Source organism: Hesperophylax consimilis, chromosome 26 (genome assembly GCF_061612785.1).
Source record: "Hesperophylax consimilis isolate HC1 chromosome 26, BYU_Hcon_1.0, whole genome shotgun sequence".
NCBI lineage: Eukaryota > Metazoa > Arthropoda > Insecta > Trichoptera > Limnephilidae > Hesperophylax > Hesperophylax consimilis.
Window position 1 is genome coordinate 13938743 of NC_142861.1, and position 27710 is coordinate 13966452.

General features: G+C 34.7%; 1 protein-coding gene across 2 annotated transcripts; it reads right to left on the reverse strand.

The window, feature by feature from the left end:
* Positions 1-3581: 3581 nt before the first annotated feature.
* E2f1 (E2F transcription factor 1) lies at positions 3582-27617 on the reverse strand. Of its 2 annotated transcripts, XM_089647079.1 has the most exons (7): positions 27059-27617; positions 26389-26651; positions 15439-15617; positions 14649-14848; positions 13992-14236; positions 13294-13903; positions 3582-7725 (listed from the first exon to the last, which is right to left on the reverse strand). In XM_089647079.1, exons 2-7 carry the CDS (start codon positions 26647-26649, stop codon positions 7589-7591), a joined length of 1632 nt encoding a protein of 543 aa, XP_089503205.1. In that variant the 5' UTR covers positions 26650-26651; positions 27059-27617; the 3' UTR covers positions 3582-7588. The 2 variants fall into 2 exon arrangements, with proteins under 2 accessions (XP_089503205.1, XP_089503206.1); XM_089647080.1 differs by lacking the exon at positions 26389-26651.
* Positions 27618-27710: the final 93 nt, after the last annotated feature.

Sequence of the window (27710 nt, forward strand, 5' to 3'; positions counted from 1 at the left end):
CATATCGGCTCGATTGCGCGCGCACATCTGTCATGGACGACTCTGACATTTGTTATAACGAACGTTTCAAACGGACCTTGTAAAAAAATGTTTAATGTCTCTTTAGTTGGTCAACTATATTTCTCAGACTATTACAATGAATTAAACTTTATTTTTTTACTCATTTTTTTAATAATTTGGGGCCTTTTATCATTTGAAAATCGCAATTAAAGTTAAATTGAAAATAAATTGCATATAACTTGCCCTCCTGAACGACATTTACAAATAGACAACTTTTACGAGAATTTATTTATTGTCTATTATCAACAAAAAATTGGCAAAGATTTTGAAAAATTATAATCTTTTTCGTTATGTTGTCACAGTAATTGGTGTTTTTTTTTTAAATATGTACCATAAAAGAAATGACAGACTTTTTAAATTCACTCTAAAATTCTCACTCAGACATAATATCCCCGTAAATGCAATTTCAATATGCTCGCTTTTATACCTGATTACCATAATAATACATGTAAAGCTTTCCAAAAAAACTAATCAATAATGTTAGAAGAATAACCATTTTCACCCATAAAAAATAATATTATACCTTGCTTGTTACAGCTGTAAAACCATAATCACATAAGTACTGTTTTGTTATCATCCCCTGTAATTTTTAGTCAATTTCCCAATAACTGATTATTTGTTGTAATTTAAACAAAATAATCAATTTGTATACACTACCAGTTGATCAAAATTGGTGCCCTATGTTACCCTGTCTCAGTTTTGGTTTATTTACTAAAAGTAATTCATAATTTTACCTGTCTTATAAGGTTGAGTGTGGTACGGTACTCGTGACTAACCAGGAACTCACCCATTAATATATCATTTCTAGTAGATTTCTGCTCTAACCAGTGACATAAAATGAGACTGTACTGTCGTTTGGAGGGCGTGTTCTTAATTTTATTATATTCAGCTGGAGATCTGTCTGTTAGAAGTTGTTCTTGAGATCAAATACGCTATAATATTAATAATACCTCCAACTTCTGACATTTCTCATACATTCTATAAGAATTGTATAATAGCATGCAACATGCTACACTAGCTCCTCCTAGAGGCATGAGTTGTGCCCCTTGGCTTTCTTTCATACATTTTATGTGAAATATATTCTTTTTTTACGGTAATAAATTGTAGAAATCGATTTATTTTAATAATTAAATAACTCGCGCCCTTGAGGTGTTTTTGCACAAAAACGGCGCTATAAAAGTCATCCAGGTATTATTATTATTATACGACCTTACTGCTAACGTAAAAAAATATATTAAAGTAGCTCTGTCTTTGATGGTTTAAAAACGTAATAAAATGCTTATATAATTGAGAAATTTTACAAAAAAAAATTTAAATGTTTTATAAATTAATATGATTTATCTTAAAGGTTATAGCTTGTTGAATATGTGTGATGGAGCTTTCTAAGTTTACATATCAGAGTTTTCCAAGCCATCATCATCCAAGGCTGGCAATGAACCTGTTAACCCCTAGGAGCCGAAGCTCTGCATTTGCGGTGTTGAAGAATTGTGCCCACCCACGTCACGAAGCACTGCAATTGCAGTGCCGACCATATACATTCATTTTGCTTTTGGATATTACTTCTTCTGGGTTTGATAAACACAAAAATGTATTTTTATTGATTGAATATTCTTACCTGCTCCTACGGGTTAAGAGGAGGCTTTGCAGAATAGTGGTTGGTGGGTAATCATATTGTTAAACATGCCTCAAAAGCAATGAAGGGAAGTAGAAACTGCCATTGGTCAGTTAATTAGTAATGTATATTCATTCGAATAGCATGACCATGTGAGTGGTTTATTTATGAGCATGACGTTGCTGCACATCAAATGGGGGCTGTGAATCAGTACATTATGAGAAAATTGATATTAACTGTTTAAAAAAAAACGAAAAGGAAAATAACACTTATATTTATGAACAAAGTAGCAAAAATATGTTTTATTAAATATAAGAATACATTTATTTCAAATATGAATTATTTTATATCAGAAAATCGCATTTTAATACGATTTTTTCTCATGGCTCATATTCTATGCACAGAAATAAAATATTTAATTTAAAAATATTCAAATTTGACACCTAGGCCGTAGTCTAGTGCTGGAGAGATTTATTATATTATAAGATTCTATTATCACAAAATATGAAATGTTCGCTTGCAGATTCTTTTACTATTTTGGCTTGGTCTTTGCATGTGATATGTTGGTCGTAAACTTCTTTCCCAATACATAGTACTACATTTAAAGTTCACACAGATATCACATTGACTTGGTGTGGGTGGAGAATGAATAATTTTTCAGCCTAAAATGTTTAAAAAATATATATTTACGAAGGCGGAAACAGTACACGGAAAATTTCCGTGAGCACTCATGCCATTGACTCATTTCACCTCATACCTTTAAGATGGTTTACAGGTCCCGTGAGGAAACGATCCCCTGGAGTATTCTGTAGGGGTAAAGGTTTTCTCATTGAAAGTCCTTCATTGTTTGGGTTTCCTGAAGGCTCTACGAGGGAAGAGTCCAACGAGGTGGTCTCAGCACACTTCCGTACTACCCCTAGGTTGCCCTAAGTCACCTATTTTTTTGCTTGAATTGTTCATTTTTGGTCCCACAAGTGTTGAGAGAAATAGAAGGTCCACCCCCAGACAGCCTCGAGTGCTGAGGTAAGGTTTAAATACTGGGATATGCGACCCTGTATCTTGGAGGCACACTTCGTGACACTATTCCCCAGCACGTTTGGTCACACCTTGGCTTGGGATTGCTAAACAACTTTCAATTCACGATTGATATATTGTTTACGGTGCACCAAATATTGAAGACTGATAGTGTGTCGAGTCAGTGAAAATGACGATTCGAAATATTTTATTTGCAGTGTTGGGGGGAGCATTTTCACCATCATTGATAATTTGTTGCCAATTTCTCCATTTCTTGTGTGTGCTTTTTTAAAGCATTCATAAACATTTGGATGTTTATCCAGTCCTCAGTAAACAGATATACATCACATCCTTTTTCATAATACCTGAACCTTCACAACACATTCTTATAACACTTGTGCTACAAAGCCCATGAAATATGCTTTTTTTCTCCATCTAAGTTTTCAATTTCCAAAACTGTTAAATATGTGCAGTCGATCCTCTTCCGTTATTTTATATATAATATTTCTGTGCCACGTTGGGTAATTGGTGTGAATATCAATCTTATTCTCTCACTATGGACTTTTCTGGTTTAGATGTAGAATATGAGCCATGCGACCCTAGACATAGTACAAGCCTCGTATTAAAGATGGGCCATGGAAGATCACAGGGTCTTATTCAAATGCAACATTTTGATTGTTGGCACATGGCTCTTTTAATATCTTCTTTTTGATTATTATATGGCTCAAATTGTAGAAGGTGAAGAAAGTAAAATGCAAACAAACTGTACATTAAACTCATTTTCGACAAAATGGTCACATAGCCCATATTTGATGTGCAACGACGATGTGATGTTATGAATAATACAATATGTAAAATGGATATCATTAATAAAAAAACACAGGTAAAATTGAATAATCAACTCTTTTATTTGAAGTTAGTTGTGGGCGCTCAGCCTTCAGATTACAGCAAAACTATACAACCCAACAGCTTATGAAAGAGTTCCGTTAAAGCTACAACAGGCACCTACGGTCTATACCTTGTCACATCTCTGGCAGTCTCCACTCACTGTTACGGTTAGTTCCCCAACTGTCGTTAGCACCATGTTAGCTTGCTTCCACGCACTGCACTCGACCTTACCTATTTCTTAATATACCTTACACATGGTACTGTACTGTACTATACTTACTTCATAGATAGGTACACAGATATCTGTACAATTGGTAAGAGATCAACCCTATACATATAGTTATGTACATTCAAACAAACATAAGCCAACCAACTTTATACTCTCCGCCTCCGTCTCTGGAACAATACACACTATTCCGGATCAAACGGTCGGCTCGTGGAATTTTGTGTTTCATTAATACAACTGAATAACCTACATAAATATAAAATAAGTAAAAAAAAATTTAATGGCAACTAGATATTAACATATACAATATCTACATAGAATACAAAATATATCAGAATGTTTACCTTTTCAAATAACAAATAATAAAAACAACTCAACGTCAATTGTAATTTAGAGGAATATTAAAATAGATATTTGCAAATGTAATAGGGGCGGAACAAACATACATCATATTATTCTAACACAAAACAAATGGGTTCATTTATTTTTACAACATTACATTGAAATGCAACTTATAAGTACCCTCCATACCAAGTTAAATAAATCCATGTTTAAAATAAAACCAAAGCTCAGATTACACATGTAGTTAGATTATCTAAACAGAATAAACATGTCACAATGGACAATACTTAGATAAAGGTGGCATTTCCATATTAATAAAGGCTTGAACCATGAATAACAAACAAACATTTTGCAAGTTAATTAATTAATCCTCCCCAACAAAAGTGTTTGTTTAAAGAAAAATAATTTATAAATAATGATAATTATAATATAGTATAATTTTGACACAATGTCTTTTATGGTTCTCTCCAAAATCTAGTTATTAAGTCTGGACATCTCAAAAAGGAATGATGGACTTAACATTTTATTTTTTGTACAGGGTTCACTTTTGCAAAAGTTCCAAAGAAGACTTATTAAATTCATAAAATGTTGTGCCGATATCCAAGGCAATCGAATTGATTCTGTACATTGTCAAAAAATGTCTGTTTTAATGATAAAAGTGTACAAATATACAAAACCATGCACATTTTATAGGTATGAAAATATTTACTTTTATGAGATCTCTAAATGCAATTTTATTTTGTTATTCTAATTTAATGTTTTCGTAAACTAGGCAGACAATTAAAATAATATTTAGAATTATGATAGAAAACCTTTTGTTGTGCATTTTGGTAAGTCTATCTGCATCGGTAAAAAGGAAGAAACATTCTCGGAAACATTCATTTGAAAATCTCCTACTACCACCACAGTTGGCGGAAAATGTTGCTTGTTTTGTGATGGAGGATTTAGCCAGTCGAGGAATTTTGACCTCTCAACGGGGGAACCAGAGGCGATGTCAACTAAACCACTGACTAGTCACTGCCTAGTTTGCCCTCTGATCTATTTGATTTATCAACAAATTATTATTATTATTGAGCACTCGGTGTATAATTATTATGTATTTTAAAACTGTTGTTTCGATTTTTTAAATCAGTGTCACGAACTGATACAAATAATGTTTATTGTTTAATAAGTCACTTCAAGTAAAAGAAATATCATATTTGAAAGGCACATTTATGTAATCCGTAATTTCGACTTTACAAATGATAAATATTATTATAATCCATTCCATCGAGTAAATCTTCCTCGCAATTCAAGGAAAATTGTAAAACGGGATAAGTTAAATTCTCCACTTCAAATACACAGTATGAAAAATATGGATTAATTTAACATTCGTTAAAAACGGTAATAAATAAAGCATTATTAATATTTGCAAAAAAAAAACGGTATGGTTTACGTAGAATATTATTTTTTATATCTCGGGACTAGTTCTGAGCCATCAACGGACCTATGTTAAGTAGACTACCTGCAAATTTTACCCAATTTTTCATCTTTGTCATAAAATATCAACAATATTTTTTTTTACTTAATTGACCCACAATCAGATTAAATTGAAACAAATGTTTGCTCCTATAAAGAAACGGATTTGCAAATAATCCTCTTTTACGTGGGGTCCGTCGACATATTGTTTATAATGGAATAAAACTGTTATTGTTACATACTGACATTGAAAAATATCACTTTCATTTGAAAATAAAAATTTGAAATACATTTAACTTATACAGAAATTAACAATAATTAAATATTATATTTACAATAAAAAAATCTCTAATCAACATAACATACCCGTAACTTGCTGAAACAAGTTACATATCTCCATGAATGATATGTAAAACAAGAATTGATTCACAGACCAACTAACCAACCAACATGGTTGATATTCTGCAGTAATTGCACACTTCGCATAGCTTTTATCCTAAAATGTGTTGTCTTATTACGTCTCCATAAATGCTCTCCCCACATTCTCTATTCACTTGAGCCTCACTGGGACCGGGTGCTTACCCCGATAATATAAAACTTTATTTGAAATAATAGACGCACTTCTACAATATCATCTTTTTACTTTGGATTTTTCATGGGCAGTAACAAAGTTAAAAACTTGTAAAACCTAGCACTACACACTGGAGTGCACCTCAAATGTAGCCAGCTGTACTATATTATTATATGTAAAATATAAGTGGGCGTGTACAAGGGAAGCTGCACGAAGATACAATATAATATTCCAAAATTTTTGAGGTTAGCATCTACTTTCTATCCCAGTTTTCATGGAGATCGATTTCTAAAAATAATCTTACAAGATTTTTTGCGGTTCCTTACTTTTAGTTATTCATAACTTGGATCATTGGAGCATAAATCTAAAAAAATTAATTTATCAAAGATTAAATAAAGATTAATTACAACATATGTATCATTCGACTAGCAGATCAAGGAATATATCTAGGCCACGTCCACTGATATTTACATATTATATCTGGCACGTGTAACTACCATAAGATTTATTCGACTGCTATCGACCACTGTAAATTGATCCTAGGCGGGTTTGCACGAGAATGGGAGAAAGCATTTATGTGTGAAGGTTGGTTGTCCCTCAAGTAACATTGTTAGTAAACCAATCAAATGGCACCGTTGTCCTTACATTCACCACGCTATACAAATACAGAATAATATATTGTACCATTAAAGAGCGATTTTCAGGAAAACTGTTTGCACATTCCCCGGACAGACTTCAGAAGATGTAAAATTGTAATAAAACTCCCTATTGAAAAATATAACTTTCAAATGGTTTTTTTAAGGATATTTGAGTTTGCAACTCGCAATGCTTTCAATTATAACACACTATATGTAAAATGGTAGATTGACAACCCCACTAAATAAGCCTAAAATTAGGTCCACCGATCTGATCTGCATAAAGTCACTTATTCAATAACATTTTTGTAGTTTTATTACATGCGTTGCGCCGGAAAGTTTGTGCAAGAAAAACAAGCACGACTATGATAGAGGCATTCACAATTGACGGTCAGGCATTTCATTATAATTCTGTATATTTCATACCATGTCGGTCAAATTACATTATATAAAGAGCGAAAGGTCGGGAATAGCTGATACCAGTTTTTTTCTTTCATGTTTTTCCACTATACCATTTGGATAATGTTTTCAGTCTGTTTTACTTTCGTAATTACAAATATATTAGATACGGGACGGGCTCATTCATTGTGCAGTGTAGAGGTCTATCTAGTGCATTAGATATCAGTGTAGTAGAAGATATATAAATTGATAGCATTGCGTGTTGACAGATTCATCATATTATTATTGTCTAAGTTGTACGGGTATCAGAATAATTTGAAAACCAATGATGTAAAAACACGTCCACGTGTTGAATCGGGATTGTTGGAGAGCAATAATAGTTTTTATAATGCTTTAAAGTCGAAATCAAACAAGTCCGAGAGACCCTCTTCGGAGTCGAGGGAGAAAATATAATCACTTTCCGTTAGAGGGGGCTCCAGCGAAAGGAACGGCTCGAAGATCTCGTCAGGACCCAGGGCATCTGGAAGGGATCATCAGAACAATGCATTAGTTATGTGGAAATAGAAAAAACAACACTAATTCTAATTGATAAGTATACATAGAAGACTTGCCACACACACTTTTATTATTTTAGTGCTTGGCTCTTGACTCGGCGGGACCCATGCACGATTATGTCACATGAATGTACCGCACTTATTTATTACCAGTGTTATTTCTGAATTATATTATATTCTTAATAAACTACTAATTAAAATAACTAAATATGATAATAAAGATATATTTAACAACAGTCTAAAAAATTCCTACAAAATTTAACATACATTAATTTGACATACATTAATTTGACATACATATGCCTGAAATCTTTTCTAAAATTTAGCTCTAAGTTTTGATAAGCTTACTAATACCAAGAAAAACTACCATGTGGGACCAACTGATTGCCGAACGGTAGCTGTACAAAGGTACCCGAAATGGCCCAGGTCAATGTGGCAAGCTAACAAAAATATAAACTTCCCTAACTGCCGCACTTTCAAGCATAGATTATGAAAATTACTATGAGAAACAACTATTTACATGAGCAAAGTAGGTTATTAGGTTCTTAGTTTGGCTTAATTAAGTCATTTATGGGTATTTCGATTGAAATTAAACTTTAGCAAATGTCACTATACAAAAAAAATCCAAAATGGCAGCAAAGGGATCGTTTTAAAATGTAATTTTTGAACTCTGAATGAATAAAAATGGAAGAAGTTCTACTAATAAATCTAAAGGCAACTAGTATTATCTTCTTCTCCAATGATATATTACATTGATGCTTATAACCTTCAAAATAAGTTAAAATAAAAATTGGTTCCAAAAATGGAATAATAATAATCTTTTACCGTCGATCCCAACATAAATCGTTGTTTCTTGCAGTAATTAAGTTGAAACGAAGTGTAATATTATTAATCTGTGCCTATTAAAGTGCGGCGGTTAGGGACATGTTTACAATTTAAACAATTATTTACTCTACCGAGTCCCATCCGAGTTACCTTTGTTGTAGATGCAAATTCTGCATCCCTCATCATTCAAAACACAAAACTTCCTATATTATAAATGCCTAGACACTTGACAGCCAAGATGGCCCCAATTAGATTATTTATTTACTCAAGTTCTTATCCATAAAAGTAGCATCCGAATGTGATAATTACAAAAAATAATACAACTAAAAGAAAAATCTAAACATGTATGATAATTAGCACAGCCTTAACAATCTCTCTTACACAGAAATGCATACCTAAATGGCCTTGATTCATTGAAAAATTACTAGTGCTAGGACTAATTTCACAGACGGACATTGAGAGAATGTTTCAACCCTTATTTAATTGATTAATGCAAGTAATGTTAAAAAGAAAACACATTCATAGTAATATATACATCAGTACATGACTTATAGAAATGAAACACCCCTCTAAAGCCCGCCGTCCCATGGGTCGGTAAGGATAAGGAAAGTTTAAGGAATCAACATAAACCATAAGGCTGCAATGGCTGCACTGCAAACCGTAGCGAACTTTGCTTATCTTCGCAGGGTCTATCTAATAGCACTCAGTTTATGTCGATTCCTTACCGGACCGTGGGATGGCTAGCTTAACCTAACCCTACAGCGTCCACCCCATTTGACGCATCCCGACATACTCTCTTTCTGTTGGATTATGTTAGGTTAGATTAAGAGGGGCATGCATAATGTGATTTCGTCTATAAAGCCACTAAAAAAACTGTATTGCATTTTGTGTCTGCATAACAATAATGTAACATTATATAATATTATTGATTAAAACGAGATGATTAGATAGATACATAAGCACCCAATCCATGCATAATAGTAGATGTAATATATTATAATACAGTGGTGTGAATGATAATAATATTAGTCTTGGTGATGGTGGTTAGAAGACGCAGGTCGGTTGATGGGTTGTTTGTTTGGTTAGACAGTGGCGTGAAGCTGGGCGCGGCCGCGTGAGCTGAATCCCATGGTGCTACAGCAAGGCGAGAAATCCTTATACGTAAAGACTCACAGTGCAGCAGACACGGGATCCCGCTCACCCGTCCGAGCACTGACCCTGCACTGTTGCTGTTAGCTGAACACATTAAGCGGGTTATGCCACACGAGGTGGCCCCACATTCCCTTCCCCGTGAAGCAAGCCAATCACCACTTATTTTTTAATTATTTACATATCAGTAAAACATACAAAAACCTTTAAATTACACTGAATTTTAGAATAATGTCACAGAATAAATTAATGGTAGAAATAAAAATAAAATTTGAACCCTGTCATGGTCATCTTCAAACTGGTACAGATATTAATTATGCTAAGGTACATTCACCACAATGTTTTAAGTTTCTGTAAACGCCTTCCATGGTTCTATGATCCACATACGTGTGCAGTACTCGCATTAAAAAAGGGCTTGTAAAACATTTCTTATATTTATTTATTTAAAAAACAGATTCACACAACCCAAGTTGGCCCATGTGGTGACTGTGTTACATAATTATTTTACTAGGGTTACCATGAAAAAGCATATTGTCTTAAGAGACGATTTAAACCCAAACCATGACGGTGAACATTAATAAATGTTACCATGAAGCGAGCCAAACACCAGTATGAAAGAAAAACACATTCCTTTTGTTAAACTGCATCTCAAAAATAAAAAGTTTAAACCAAAACATAGCATATGTAATGTTAAATTGTATTATTAAATATTGTTTCGGTAAAAACAGTTTAGTACACGTTATGGTACGTATACATTTGCGAACTTAAACGCGAACCGAGCCACGAATTACGGGAAAGGAACGAAGCAACTGCAAGCGGCGTTTCGCGCCATTTGCGGTTGCTACGTTCCTTTCCCATAAGTTGAGGTTCAGTTCGGCTTGCGTATGTATACGTAGCATTATACAACAGGGGATAGAATTCTTTCAGAAAAACAGTTAGTGAGTAAGACTTGTGTAATAAATGCCAAGGGAGAAATACCTAGTCTTCAATTATAGAGAAATGACACGCATGTATAATAAACAAACGTTTTTGTTTAAAAGCATATCCTTCAGAGAATTGGCTGTAGGTTTACGAGCTCATTTTATTACTTATACATAACAAAATATTATATTATGGTCTCATTCTGAACATGTCCCTAGCAGGGAGTTACTATTACAAATTAAAAAAAAATATATACAACTAAGACCTGTTGCTTGAACCCATTATCAAATTGGCAATTAGAATTATTGACATTGAAATTTAAATTTGACTCGCTTTTTACACGATGGACATGTGCCACGCAATACCATGTAAAAAGAAAAGGATATAAAAAAATGGTAGATAGGGTTTCCTTGTAAAAAAAAAAATTCAGGTAATCAAAAAAAAATTACTATTGCTTATGGTATCTAAATTTATTATTATACGCTAGGCATCCTCAATGTCCAACAGAATTCAATCAACTGACTACACTTCCCGCATACTTTTCTGTGAATAGTACATACTGAGTAGTAAGTACATGCAAGGAATGTAGCACTGTTTTACTTTGAAACCGTGTAAAGAGGGAGTCCAGTGTATTACACTAGATATATAGTAAATTTTTTTGTTCTTATAAGTATCACTTCTTCTCAACTTCACAGGCATTACACACAGCATGCTTTGGTTACCCATGACACTTTGTAGTCATTACGTTGGCTGCTTGCTTATTGACATGGGCCTGACATATTGTACAGAGCGACAAATTTATCTACAATCGATTATTGCTGATCTGTACAATGCTGCATTTTAACGCATGGTCCATACTTTGTAGCGCATAAGTAATAATTACCCAATTTCATAAAAATTTAAGCAAATAATTAACTTTTACCTGTGGTCCCACAACGTGTTGCATGAGGAATGGTCGATGGCAGTTGGTTGCTTTCTCGGGGTGTTTATTTGAATCCTCCAAGCTAGAACTCAGACTGTGATGTGAAATGGAAAACACAAATCACAGAATGAGACCTAGGTTGGCCGACACTAGTTTGATTTTCACCCAGCGGGTCATATTTTTGAATACTTGGCTTAATATACAAAATGAAGATAAAATAATTTTGTCTCCATTTCTCAATCAAATAAAACAATCATTCATTATAGTAAGGGATTAAGTTTTAAAAACCTATGATTTTTAACTGCAAACTAACTGGCACATTCATTTCCAATTATAATTTTAATCTAATAGGAAACACTTGAATAGGGAGTGTTATTTCATTCAACTCATTAATTTAATACAATGGTTTTCCTCTTTAAAATAAAGAATAGTAATAATAATACCAGAATAAAAACTCCTGCACAATTTTCTAAATGGTGGGTTATTGTCTTTTGACTTTCAGTCTATATTACTTGTTAGATTCAATTGAAGTAAATAAAATTTTGTGCAAGAGAATAACAATAGTTAGTGATTAATTTTTAAGGAATTGGCTCTTCACTGCGGTCGGTCTTAAGCTACGTATACATACACGAGCCGAACTGAACCTCAATTTATGGGAAAGGAACGAAGCAACCGCAAATGATGCGAAACGTCGCTTGCAGAATCTTCGTTCCTTTTCCGTAATTCGTGGCACGGTTTGCAAATGTATATGTACCATTATATCAACCAAACCAAACAATTTATCATGAAACCAATTGTACTGTAAATAAACTATTAGAAACATGAGGTTAATTTGTGGGAAGAATATTGAAACATTAAATATTACTAGTAAAATGCTTAATAACAGTATCACTGTAGGCAATTTGTACACATTTTAATTAGGTGACTTAAATCTAGACAAAACATAAAATTATCAATAAAGCATAGAATGAAAGAAAAAAACAATTGTTTAGTAAAGCTGACGACAATTCATGTTAACATAATGATGAAAAAACCACCCATATTATAATATTTGAAGATATAAAACCATAAAAGCATAGCAAACCACTGCTGGGAAAAGTGAATGAAACGAGCTTAAATAATGCACATACTGTTTTGAACAAGCCAACTGGATTATACAACACATCCATACAATTACAATAAAATCAATGACAATGAGGTTGTTTCCCACACCAAAAATTCATGTTATTTACAAATGCATTATATTAATTAGTGCACAGGACAGAACTTTTCCAATTTTTGGAAAATACCAAATAATACTGAAGATATAAGCCATAGCCATCCGGTCGATAAGCATGGGACGTCATGGTTCGTAAAGCGACTGGTGCGGCCATAGATATCATAGGCAAGGCAGAAAGCGTTACTGCTATTAAAATTTTACTGAATTGTGTCGAAAGACGTCACAGGTATTTGTTTACCTAAGTTCACTTTGAAACACGACTTTATCATTTTTGGAGATATTGAAAAACTAATTTTACTGTTGTTATCGGTAACTATTTATTTATAATAAATTTTGATAAAAAAAAAACAAATTAGGAGACAACTTCATTATTGCAAAACATAAGTTTTAGAAAGACTTTCAATGAACAGTGCATAGTAGTAGAGTTGCAGTGGGTTTGGGTTTCGAACATTAAGCAATATGCATCCATGAATGAAGAAAATATTGTTGGTTGCTTACCTGAAGAGTGCTGGTCTTCAGTCTGGAACTGGAAGCGCCCTCCACCCATGGGAGCAAAGTCATCACTATCGGAGATCAGCGCATTTCTCAACCTGCAGACCTCAGCTATATCTGAGTGCTGAACCTCTCCCAGCGGTTCACGTTTAATGTTCTCAAGCTTGATGAGAGTTTGTTCCCCTTTCTCCATGTCAGTCTTGTTCTCTATGCTAAGCGTTGGCTGCGTCACCGTCTGCTGGGGCTTGTGCCACTTGACGTCTGCGTCAGCCTGGCTGGACAGGGTCTCTGTCAGGTTACGCTGGGCAGCACCCACTATTTTTCTCTTCTTTAATGAGTGCAGGAGAAGTGGACTCAGCTTCACCTGCAGGTTGTGAGAGTTGGGAGGGGAGTATGGGGAGAGGATGGTGCGCAGCGGGGAGAGCATACTGTTCTGGTTTCTGATGTCTTCTATCAGAGGCCGCAGCATCTCCTTCTTGTCTTCTAAGAGGGGGTCGGACATGAGGCCCAGGGGGGTTTGGGGAGGGGATTCAGGCTTGGGACAGAGGAACACTTCAATCTCTCCACTTTCCGCCTTTAAGTGTATCACATAGCCATTTTCATCTGGAGGAGGTACCTGAAAGATAAATAATAATAGGATTCAGTTTTTGGATATCTACGATAAGAAGACTACCTGTGTGCTAGGGTGGGTGGACAGTACTCACATTGAGGGTGGTCTCGGGAGGGGCCCGGATGGGGATGACGGTCTGGTCCAGGAAGACCTGGATGCCCTTGAGGTCCTGGTAGGTGATGTAGGCATAGCGGCGGTCCTGGCTGAGGCGCCGCAGGTGGTGTGTGGCGGCCCCAATGGCCGTATCCAGCGCCACCTCCTGGCTGCCGAGACGGCGAAGGTGGCGTGCCAGCCGACGGTGGCGAGCTGAGGTCGCCGCACTCTCTGACTCGGAGCCTCCTGGTGGAAACAAACACTATGGGAGAAGTGTTCATGGAGATTCCACTCCCTCAAGCAACATACAATCCCCTCATCTTTAAATGTTTAAAGTAGAAGCACTATTCGGAACAAAGGAACTCTTACAAACAATAATAATTATTAAAAATAAATAAAAGCTATTAGAGATTCGGGTCAGAGATGGAGAACTCGGTCCATTCAGAGAAAAACATGTTGTATTTTAGGTTACGAGGACCTGAAAGTTTGTGGTATTATTTACGAGGTAAGAATTTTCAAAATTGATATGTATAAGGATATAAAAGAATCTGGTACACGGTCAGCCAGCCATTAATACCATTATGTTATTATTTGGTTCACTTCTGGCAATAATGGACATTGTCTGTGAAAATAATATTTGTAAGAAAGCAATAATTACCACATTTCCATTGAATATTGTTTTTTGACTTCTTCTCCAAAATGCCTATGCCTTCTAATACGTTGGTGATGTCGTATATTCTTCTCTTTTGTACTTCTAGCTTTTCTGACGCTACATTCAAGTCCATGACACCGTCGGGAGAGGTCTTCAAAAGGTGCACAAATTTCTTCGTTAGCAAACTGAGAGACGTATCAAAACGACTATTGAAAAAAGAAGAAAAAAAACAATATTATACTAATAGTTTTGATTTTTTGGGAGCTTAAATGGTACCCTAAAATTAATAATAATCCTAACAGCTTGAGGAATTCTAGATAAAAGAATGATACAAACAGGTACATGAAAATAATATGGATGTGGGTAACCATAATACTGCAGAATATTGTTTTATTTTTAAGGACTAAAATAATATCACACATGTCATATGAGAAATATCTCTTTTAAATTACAGATAGGCATAAATGTAAAAAAACCTCATTTTTAACCTATAGTGGGACACTCAACTAGCAGTCGGTTGAGTTAATCCCCTTTCAACATAAGTGTAATATAAATGTTAAGATTTATAGCTCCTTTTAAAAAATAACAAGAACCAGTAGTTTTAATATGAGCCGGCACAATAAAATGATGGCTGACAATGTCACTCAACTAGCAGTCGGACGGGTCGAGTTCAACACAGGTTATGCCTATTTCAATAAATACCAAGAATTAGAAGATTTTATATGAGCCAGCACAATTAAATAAAGAGTAATCTTATGAAAATGAGTTGTTTTGTTGAGGTGGTGGCGGGTCATACCTAGATCTCTCGGTGAACTTCTTAATAGAGTTAGCGGCCCGCCAGTTGGGCGTGTGATGCTGTTTGTGCGACCTCTTCTGTTTTGGTGTCTTGAACTCGGCCTTCATGGGCACCACGGCCGGTGCGCGCGTACTGCGCCCCCCACTCTCGCAGCCCATGTTCAGCCGGCGCTTTACGGCCTGACAAAACATACAATCATTTTTAATCTTTACCAGAATCATTCTGATGGAGTCCTTCCTCGGGGGAATAGAAACAGAGTGAGGGAATGGAAACACTAAGAGAAATGTTAGCTTTCTAAGTGGCCACTACACCACAGAGATACTACACGTATGCAGCACTTTCTCTTCTAAATAACATTTCACCCAAGGGGTAGGCAGAGAGGGCGGACCGCCAAACAACTCGGTCTAGCCACTCATACATGCTCTTCCGTTATTAAGACTCTTGACATGGCCCTACTCAAGTATTTGATTCACTTAATTGTGCCATGTCTTTCTCGGCCCTCCCCTACTTCTTCTACCATTCACATTAGCATCATATATTCTCCCTACACTCCTTTCTTCATTCATTCGCTCTACATGCCCAAACTGTCTCGCTTTCTTTATCTTAGCCACTTCTTGTCGAGGACAAGACGGTGTTTCAGGGGTGACTCCTTAAAGGGAGTACACTTTGAGAAGCTATTGTTGTGTGAATACCACCATAATAATTTCATATGATGGTTAAGGAACTGAGGGTTTATCTTACGGTAGGCACAGCTTTTCAGTCTTTATGGACTGCACGCAGCGGCTGCAGGAGGGGAAGGGAAATAGGGGGTTCATGGGATATACTTGGCTATGAAGATCTAGTTGCTAAACACAAACTCTCTCACCAGAGCCATACTGACAATATCTAACACAGCACTAGTGGATACCATACTACCAGTCCTAACTGCTCTGAACCGTTTGAAGCCAGTGAGAATATCGCATCCCCAAATGGGGTATGTTGTAAGGTTATCTGGCTATTTAGAACTGGTAACCAGACATGACTAAAACCATGGCGATACTGATAGTATCTCTCAATCTGGAACTTGCCACAAATTTACTATAGTATATATTCTTTAATGAGTTCATAATAATAACATTTATATAGCGCAGTTTAGTGTTATTTCACTTCAAGTGTGCCTTACTACAATAACCTTAAAAATAATAGTCATATTCTTAAATTTACTCCTCCTTAAATATTATTGGTCAAATAATATGACACAAAATGTACAGTATATACAAAGCAATGACAAGAGAACAAAATTTAACAATAACGGTGCTATTATGAAACAAGAACATTAAAACTAAAATACAGTGTAAAACAGGCGGCAGTTATTGTTCAGAAATAAGAACATTCTGAGTAAACATTAAATATTTAAAAAAAGTATAGTAAGGAGGATATCGATTATTATAAAACATATAAGAGAATGGTAGGATTTTTAAAATAATTTTGTTTTTAAAGCCAGTTTAAATTCAGCCAAATTCTGGATATCAGTATCAAGATCTGAGGGAAGTTTATTCCAAATGAGCGGGTCAGTTACACGAAAAAAGCGATCATAGTAATCAGCTCGAATTGACCTAGAAAGTTTGATTAGACGATTAATAACATGTGGATCTGCTGACCTAGAGTAAGCTGTCTATCGCTTAAGTTTTGTCGGATACATAGTTCCGATATAAGGCTGGCACCATTTGTGATATAACAGAAATTAATCAAAATAGATTAATAACATGTGGATCTGCTGACCTAAGCTGTCTATCGCGTAAGTTTTGTCAGATACATAGTTCCGATATATAGGCTGGCACCATTTACACAATATATCAGAAATTAATCAAAATAGATTAATAACATGTGGATCTGCTGACCTAGAGTAAGTTGTCTATCGCTTAAGTTTTGTCAGATACATAGTTCCGATATACACGGTGTCCGGAAACTCGTAGTACAAGCGGGAAACTGGAGAATCTACACCACATGGGGAACCCAAAAAAACATAAAGTTTTTTGATTTGAGCATTTTCAAAAAAAAAAAAAAAAAACAAAAAAAAAAATATTTTTCGGCTATTTTAGGGTTAAAGTTTTTTCTGGTGTTTAGGGTTGAATAACAGATGTTTTAACCCTGCAGAGCAGAAATATTTTATGATTACACCGGGTTAAATGAAGGGTGATTTCAAAATAATGCTTCAAATCCGAGTTTCTTCATTTGTTTTACTTTCAAATAGTTTTAATTAGTTGGGTACTTTGATCTTCAGTAATAATTTATAAGAATTTGATTAAAAAAAAATAAAAAAAAAATAAAAAAAAATAAACTTCAAACTCGATTTACTCGATAACGAAAGCTCAAATAAAAAAAAATATACTACAAAATCGACTCCAAATGTGATGTAGATTCACCAGTTTCCCGCTTGTACTACGAGTTTCCGGACACCCTGTATAGGCTGGCACCATTTGTGATATAGCAGAAATTAATCAAAATAAATATACTAGCGCACACCGGGATTTTAACCCCTCAACCTCCGGATTGCCAGTGGAGAGCCTTACCCCTCAACCATGGAGGCTATCGATGTCGCATTTTGAATCTGGAGCCAGTGACAACAACTACCACAGAGGTCTTTCCAACACTAGAGAAGTCACTCAAATAATTTAACACCTCATTTCTATAATTGCAACATTTTCTTCAAATTCAGAAGAGCAACTTATTGAAAGCTAGTGCAATTATCATAGGATACATTAGATGCAGGCATCAGAGTTGAACAACTTGTGATGTACGAGGTGGTTGTAACTGTTCTCCACTCTCCTTGTGCGGGAATGTGGAATGAATAATTAATTTATGCTAATTACACATTACTAAATGGCGACCATGGGATTAGCACTTTGAAATCAGTTACTTCTCTGGGAGTGACAATCAATGTATGTATTAAAATCAACCCACGGTCAGAGATTATTTAATATTTTTCTTTAGCTCATATGTAATATAAACATTAAAAACAGTATTGTTAATATGTAATACATAGACGCTATTGTAATGTTGGCCCCCACAATAAACAGAATTCACCTTCAAATGAATGACATTTCAATCTACTAAAATCCTATTACGAAAAAGTTTACACATAAAAAACATATGTCCGGTCTGTAGCAAGCCGGCAAAGCACAAGTAAGATTATTATGGGTTACATCACATACAAAATAAGTAAGTTATGTCTGAATTGGCTTTTGCTATGCTCATCTAATCAAATATTAATTGAGTACTTTCCACGATTGGGGTGGTACTTTCACTTTAGTACTAGAGCCAGTGAGACTATGGCTTCCTCAATTGGGGTATGTTGAAGCTGAAGGTAGGGGAGAAGAAAACGATTTGGGTAAGTACCTGGTTATTCAGCCCTGGTCACCAAACACGGCTAAAGCCATTTCAAACAATGCTTCTATTCTGAATCTAGTTACCAGGGCAATACTGAAAATAACTACAACTCTGGCGGTGTCATAAAATCATTTTGAAGGGGTGCACCCACATGACAATTTATTGGCAAGAATAATAAGGCTAAGAGTGGAGTTATTCATTTTAATTTTTTTTATTACTTTCTTCAATAGAATAATTTTGTGGGAAATTATCATGGGTGATTGAGATTGTCTTCTTTGGGAAACCATTGGGAAAAAGCATTCATTTAACTTTCACCAAGGTCTGTCGTAGTAATGATTTTGGAAGCAAAAAGGGCAGAGAGCAAATTACAAAGTTCACTATACATTGCGTAACAAATTAAAAAAAATTAATTAATGCCATATAAAAATGTTATGAAATGTGAAACATCCACATTCCTTACATTCATGAACCTGAAGAATGTGCAATCATTTTCATTGCATGTCAGTGAGTACTTTTACAGAAAAAACAGGCAGCCCTCATTTTAGTACCACTACCAAATGTACTCGTCATAGGATTGATAAAAAAAATGGAGTGACACACATAAAGACGCCAGTACTTTGAAGCATCAAATAAGAAAAGTCACCAAAGAGACTGCTCTATATTATTAATAAAAGTTTTTTTTTTAATGGTGCAAAAAAAAAGGTTTAAACTGCATTCTAAATGAAAATGGACCGATGCAATACCTTGTTTCTTTTGGTATGAACACCTGGCATTTTTAACAGCAGCATTAGCTGTACATTGACATAGGGGCTTTCACAAAAGGGAGGAATTACACTATTACTTGGCCTGAAGCAAGAAGCCCTACTAGATATACACAGATGTATGGGTAATGCTACCGTATTATGTAAGGGTGCTCACACACTCAAACATCTATAATCCAGCCAAGATGTATTGTGGTTGTCTATATATTTAGGGTGCACACACACATCCAGAATGGAAGATGTATAATTGTTGTATGTGCATAAATGGTGCACCAACACATCTAGAATGGAAGATGTGCAGTTGTTGTGTATGGAGTAAGAGTGCACACTTTCAAAATGGAAGATGTAAAGTTGTTGTGCATGCATGAAGGGTGCACAGACACATCCAGAATGGAAGATGTATATTTGCTGTGTACACATGAAGGGTGCACGCATACACAGAGAATGTAAGAAGTGTATGTGTGTGGGGTGCAGATGTATGACGGTTGTGTGAACAGGGGTTACTCAAGCAAGACAGAACCAGTGTGAGTAGAGTGAGCTGATTGTGAATGTGTTGTGCAGTCCCTATTGTTAATGGTGGGGTGAACAAACTGTTGAGGCGGCCTCTTGGCAGATAACAAAAAACATTTCATTGCTGTTTAATTTGGCTGTGTTCGTATACAGATTATTTATTTATTGCAAATAAGGGTGAAGTAAGTTAAGGTTAGGAGGCAGGTCAATCATACTAGGTCATCAGGAAATAGGCAGTAATTAATAATAATATAGTAGGCAGCATTCTACCGGTGCGCTCATTACTGATTTCACAATAAGTTTAACAGTTAGTGAGTTGTTTTAAATAAGTTAATCCTTTCTTCTCTCCAAATAAGAATCCAATCAAGCTTTAAATTGGCTAAGTGAAATAGCACAAACTGCACTATACAAGTGTTATGTTATTATATTAATAGCATCAATGACATGTTTTGGAAGTTTGCTCCATGAATCTACTCTACTACCCTGTTTGCAAGGAAGTGTTTCATAAAATATGTGTTTCCTGTTTTTTACAGAACAAAATTTTATCACTAATATTACTTTAAAAACTAGCTGTACCCCGTCACGCATTGCTGTGGTTCTGTCTGTCCATGGAGATAGAGAAACAATAGCGCGTGTTGCTTTTACACCCAACAGATGGCGCTGTTTAAAAAAAGCATGTTTTACCTGTCAAAGGTGAAATCTATATAATATGGGTTTATAAAAACAGAAGGGTATTCGAATGCAACGTTTTGTCAAAATTTAAAAGCAATTCTTGAAGAACTTTCGGAGATTTGAGACATTGAACAAACGAAAATTTACATTTCTATTTATATATATATATATAGATATGTACTATGTATAATAAATACACAGAAGGTGAAAGATATTAGGAGTATCTTCGACTTGTAGTGACTAGATCATTTAAATAGCAATGTACTAATTCTCCATAGCTTCACAACATTACAAAAAAGGTGGATGAAATCGTATTAAAAAAAAAGTCAAAACAAATTGAATATAAATTTTTTCAAACTTTGTGCGCAAATAATATAAACCGGAATAAATATAAAATTATGTTATAATTCACAACGATTCAAAGAGCAAGAGCATGAGGCGCGAATATAAAAGAGTGAGTATAAATCTCCTGTTAACAGTTAGCAGATTAGCAGAAGGTGGTTGACTCCTGTCTATTGGTCAGTAGCATCTACTGACTGACTGACTAGTGGCTTGAATGGCAGCAGTTATCACAATAGTAGGTAACTGTGCTTCAACGTGAACCACTGTCTAACTAAACTAGGAAGAAGTATGACACTTTATAATACCCATACAATAAGCGACAGCAGCTGTTTGTAGCCGTGTGAGGGCTATTGTAAAGGGATACAATAAATTACTAAGGTGGTATGTGTGCAAGGGACACTATAAAGCAGTGTGTGCGTCCAACAGTTCCAAGAAATCTGCTTGTGAGGTACACAATAGTAGCATGTTACAAGGTACAATAAGTTTCTCAGAATTTCTAATAGAAATTATCCCATTTTATGCTGGATTATTTCATCCTAAAGCAGATGATTTGCTGAACACATTAAGTCATTATTAGAAATCACTATTTTTAACTCTGTTCCATCATTATTAGAAATCACAATTTTTAACTCTGTTCCATCACTATTAGAAACTCTATTCAGTCATTATTAGAAATCACTATTTTTAACTCTTATTAGAAATCACAATTTTTAACTCTGTTCCATCACTATTAGAAATCATGGAATAAACATTACAATATGTAATGTTTATTCCATGCTATGTTTAAAAGTTAGAATAGAGTAAAACAACAACAAAATAAATAAAAAAAAAACTGAACAAAACTCGGCTTTAGGTTGAAAATATCAGATCAATTTGTTTATTTCAAATAATTTTAATCGCTTATTTACTTGATAATTTTAGTTTGAAGTTATTTTCTATCCTTTTTAAGCACTCTTTGAAGTGATGTTTCATAAAGACGGAAATGTGGGAATTTACCAATCATGTGATATTAATATTTATTTAACTTCTTTCTGTATATAAAATAATAATAATAATAATATGAAATAATATTGTTGAAACAATAAGAAAGAAATTACTGAAAACAATTTCAAGGATCTCGTAGATAAAGATTCTACCTAGAGAAATACCTACATAAATCTACGTAGAAGGTCTTTATGTGGTATTGTGCAAGGGACCTCATAGTGTGGTGTGTGTAAAAGGGACATGATGCAGTGGTATGCGTACTGGCTGTAGACGCAGAGGGAGAGGGAATGTGTGTAAGTTGTGCATACCAATCAAAGGTGAAATTTCAATGATGAACCCAAGAATTCACAAAGGCCCTGGTAGGGTTGTGAATACATTACAGGGGGGCAATGACACTCAAGGTGAACGCAATCACAGGGAGGGGTAGCAAGCAAGCAAGCAAGCAAGCAACCAACAAGAGCAAGCAAACACTAACAGCCTCCCCACACTCCACATGCCCAAACTGTACTCATACAAGACGGTTTCACTAACAATAATAACAGAATGTTTATTAATTCAAAACTGCACTAGGTACTTACTCTGATCATTATATCAAATTGAAATGAATTAAAAACGATTAATTTTTTCACAAAACTACAATTTAAAAAATATTGCAAAATTTATTATCACTGTGATGACTTGATCGACTGCTAGAGGCATTTTCAATGAACAGTCAATGTTATAAAACTGAAATTTTGAACTGTCTTTATATTTTGACACATAAAATTTTCCACTAAATACAGTATGTTGTTTAAGAGATAGATCTAGATTTGTAGAGTAATTCAGGTGAGTCAGGAAACATCTTCCTCCCCAACAAGGAAGGGGAAGAATGAGAAGAGCCCCTTTCCTCCTTAACACAGAAGGGGACAGATTATTTAAGGGGGCAAGCTTGCAGAAACATTCATCCCATTGTTGTCCCTCCACACAGACATATTACATACTATACTACACAGGACACGCAATAAGGTATATAGCCAGCCTACTAAACTGCATAGGATGCAGCAAAACTATCAACAATAACAAAATACTGACGGTGAAGTGCATGTGCAGTTAACTCCACTTTTTGCCAAATTTATATGAAGGAGAAAAAATCTGATTATTCCATCCCAAGTCATCATAAGTTGTTTGTAAAAAAGGTATATAATAGTTAATAATTAGCCTGTCTATTAATTGTAAAGTGCCCAGAGTTGATTTTCACAAAAATGATCTAAATATTATTATGTATTACTTTTGAACTTATTAAAGCAAGTCATTTTCAGGTAAAGGTGAAGTTAGCCAAGAAACTTGCACTAGGTAATGAACATAGAATAACGAAAGATGCAAAGGCTTTCATTTTCATAAAGGAAAACATATTATTTATTCTATTTTTCCAACAATCTAAATATACATTTTATGAATGTTACCATAATGTCAGTCTTCAATGAATTTATTCCATACGAAAATACTCCACAAAAAGTTTTTAACTGAATAAATTTCAGACAAAATTATTAAAAAAAAAAATATATATATATTTAGAAAAGAAAAGTGAGTTTTTTTCAGAGAAGACTCCCAGAGACTTAAAAAATTTATCGAGGGTAAAATATAACACGTGTCTTCTATAGCTAGTTGTTCCTTCACTATGGGAAGATGTTTTGCTAGGTAGCCAGCAAGTATGAATCAGGGTGGCTGTCTGCTTGCTTTCTCCCAGTGTGAGAAACTACAACTAGATACCTGGAATACAGAGCAAACTTCCTGCCATCTTTTGTTGGCCTAATCTAAATGCTACAAACAACACAACACACCATACCATACCATACATACCTACAGCAGGCAGCAACCAACACAACTGATAAACAAATGCATTGTTCAAATTGTTGCCTACACTTTAAAATGGTATTTAGATAGCTAGCAGAAGTCATTTAGCTTTTTAATAATATTGTTTAAATTATTATAATATTGTTCAGCTTTTTAATAACATTGTTTAAGTAATTATAATACTGTACAGCTTTTTAATAATATTGTATAAATAATTATAATATTTTAAAGTTTTTAATAATATTGTATAAATAATTATAATCTTATACAGCTTTTAAATAATATTGTATAAATATTTATAATATTGTACAGCTTTTATATCATATTTTTTTAATGATTTTAATAATGCCGCCGTTGATAAATCAAATAAAGTGAGTCATAAAGATTTTCTTTTTAAATGCCAAGAAAAAATGTATTAAAAAAAAACACATTCAATGACAATCTAATCACTAAAATGCAATAAAGCTATTTAATGAGAGTGACTTAAGCTATACGAAATTATCATTAAATATAATGTACCAGAAGTCAGCTAACAAAATTTACTGGAAAACTCATAAACGATAGACGTTTTATAATTGCAAGGCCATCACTGATGTTTTCACAAATGCGTCCCAAATGTGTTGTAAATACATAAATATTTCATATTTTATTTCCAGAATCAGTCCCGACGTCATGTAAATTTTGATCCGCTTTGAATATATAACTCTTATTCATTCATAGTGATAGGTGTTTTATATTGAATATAAGTTAGACATTTTTATTTAGTTTAAAAAAACAATTTTAAAATACAAGACAGGGTGTGGCCAAATATATATTTTCAGATGCCTAATAAAATGTGCCCGAATTATAAAGAGAAAGATAACCTATCTATTAAAGAAATTAATGAATAATTATTAGGTACTGAAATGTGAATCAGTGGTGAGTCATTCCACAAAGTAACAATAATATTATTTTAGAATAAAAAAAATTAAAATGAATTCCAGTTTCTAAATTCTTTATCAGGAGAAATTAACTCGAAGAATAGACCTCATGAAATATGTCCAAATTTGATAAAGATTATTTCTGTAGATAGTGTACAGATAATCAATTTGGCGTACTGATTTGCCATTTAAAAAATCCCATTCTATAATATCTGCTGAGAAGTAAATCAAGTAATAATTTAAAAAAATTATATATTTATTTTAAATATATAACGCTTCCAGTCTGGGTGTAGACTATCAAGTGTGATGGATCTTGCAATTTAGTGGCTTTTTCAACTATCGCAAGAAAAATTAAAAAGGACACTTCCCCAAAAAGGATTAAACCTTGAAAACACGAGATATCAGTAGAAATGTGGAACGTACTTGTTCAAAAGCAGATATTTTGTTTTTGTTTAGTAAAAAGAGAACCTTTGAAAATCTTGCCCCCACTCTATCCAACTATTGATCCGTCTCTTTATTCAATTAAAAATTAATTTGGGCAGCGCAGTGAAAAAATCTCATTATAATGAACCCAAAAAACTTTTTTCAACCTATTTTATCATTTTTTTTCAGCAATTAAAAGGATAAAGAAAACTACGCATCTTAAAAGACATTAAACAGCACATCATGACCCTCGAGCGTCTGATTTTTTTTTCAAATTTGACCTCTAACTTCGGACTCGATTTACTTGAAAACGAAAACCAGAAAATCGATTGCAAATGTGATATAGATTTACTAGTTTCCAGATACGGTGTATAATATAATAGCGTAAATAAAATGTGGTTATAGATACAATATGGTCTTTTTAAAATTAAAATTCTCCTTGGATCTTCGGAGTGAAACTGTGTATTTGTGGCAAAAAGCACATAACCTCTCCAAGACAAATTGTCCATGTTGTAATGCATCAAAATCTATTCATTGGATCACAAATACTTGCATGCAAAATGAATATTTGGCAATCGCATGAATTGCAAAATTATTGTGCAGCAGGATATCAGGGTAATAAAATATGACCATTCATAATTTAAAATATGTAATGGAACCTTTCATAAAGTTGCATGGAGAAAACCTGTTACATTATGACAGTTAGTTGGCAAAAACTATTTAATAATATAATTGTTTTGATATAACGATACAATTAGTTTTGGTGTTATTATAGAGGTGGCATGTTGATCAGACTGAATAATTTAATTAAAAAAGTTTAAAAGAAATGTACATTTTGTCTGCACATAATCGAGAGGAGTCTGCTTGGGTGTCATGATGAAGATTGCCGAGTTTAACAAACCTTATAGAAAGGCTTTGAGAAGCTGTTTGTAACATTGATAAATAAAACAAACATTCTTTGGAAGGGGATTTTAATTAGGTAGCCAGACAAAAGTAAAGTTCTAGGACGGACATAATATTTGGACATAAATGTTAAAGGTACTAAAAAAGAGTGCTAAGGTTTAATGTTGAGCTAGGTGTGGAAGGAATAAACAACTCTGGTGGCAGGCATGCTACATGATATACGTTTAACTAACCTCTGAGGTCTTGGGAGGGGCCAGCGGGGCTTCTCTCATGATCTGGTGTTGTGGAGTGACCCCGTAGCCATGGTCCACCAAGTGATAGCCGACAGCGTGACTGGGGCTGACCTCCACAAAGGTCTGCTCCTCATGCTTGGAGTAGCTGGCGTCGGGGGAGCCGTGTACCACCCGCCTGATGATGGGAACTCCGTGCTTGTTGACAGTGCACTCCATTTGCCCCACTTCCGTCGTGGCCGCCCTCTTAACGCCGCGAGGCATTTCTTCCAAAAGCGACAACAATTATAATATTATAACATATTAAAGGTAGCCGTTAGCTTGACTAACGATGAAATAAGTTAGTGGTGAATCAGCGATTTGGCGTTACAAATCCAATCCATATTTTCCTAACATATAGGTTGGAAACGTAGGTCACACACGTTACATTAACAAGGCGTGAAAACGGAAGAATTGGTAGATATTGAGACAGAAATTACTAAAAATGAATTGCTTAAAAGAAGAGCGGACAATATATTCCAGATTAACTGTGCTTACGTCACTAAGCAAGACCAAAATTGGATTGAATACCATGCCTACGAATGCGAAAATTGAACCTCTTTCGGGTGGCTGGTCAGCAAAACTGATCGCAAATATGAGAAAACCGAGATAAAAAGAATAGTGCTTTACTTACTTTTGACTTTGTCGCCTCGAAATTGAACTGATGTCGCTTGCAGGCCGCTAATCGGTACATAAGATTTTTCAAAATGCGATCCCTACATTGTCGAGAACTAGAAATAAAATGTCCGCCGCTATGCCGCTTGTTATGTATGCAAGGGACTTGCAGCTGTCGGGACGCTCGCAAATAATCATAAATAAAAGAAAAACGGTCGATTTTCAAATGCTACCAAGAATTATGTACATGGCACTGCCCATTTAGAATAATTTCAACTGTAAAATGCGCAGAATAGTGCAACTATCCGGTTCCGAGAGATAAATTACACACGCGACAACCGTTGTAACCGAGCTTTTCTGAACATCTGGCACCCAGCCCGCTGTAGAGAGCGCGCGAACATATCGCGCTTGCGCACTAATAACATCCCCTATTCAAATCACAACCACAACGCTGAGAGAATTAATTTCTTTCACATTTACGCCATTAATTATTTATTGTTAATAAGACAAGCGATACGCGCAATCAGCGGCCCGATTGATGGAACAACAATGGGAGCTTTTCCGCGAACAGACCTAACCTTTACAGTGTCAATAAACGTAGTGGATCGTTGTAAACAAACATGGCGTAATGAATGACAGGATGTGAAACTGATTTTCTAATGCTAGTCAAC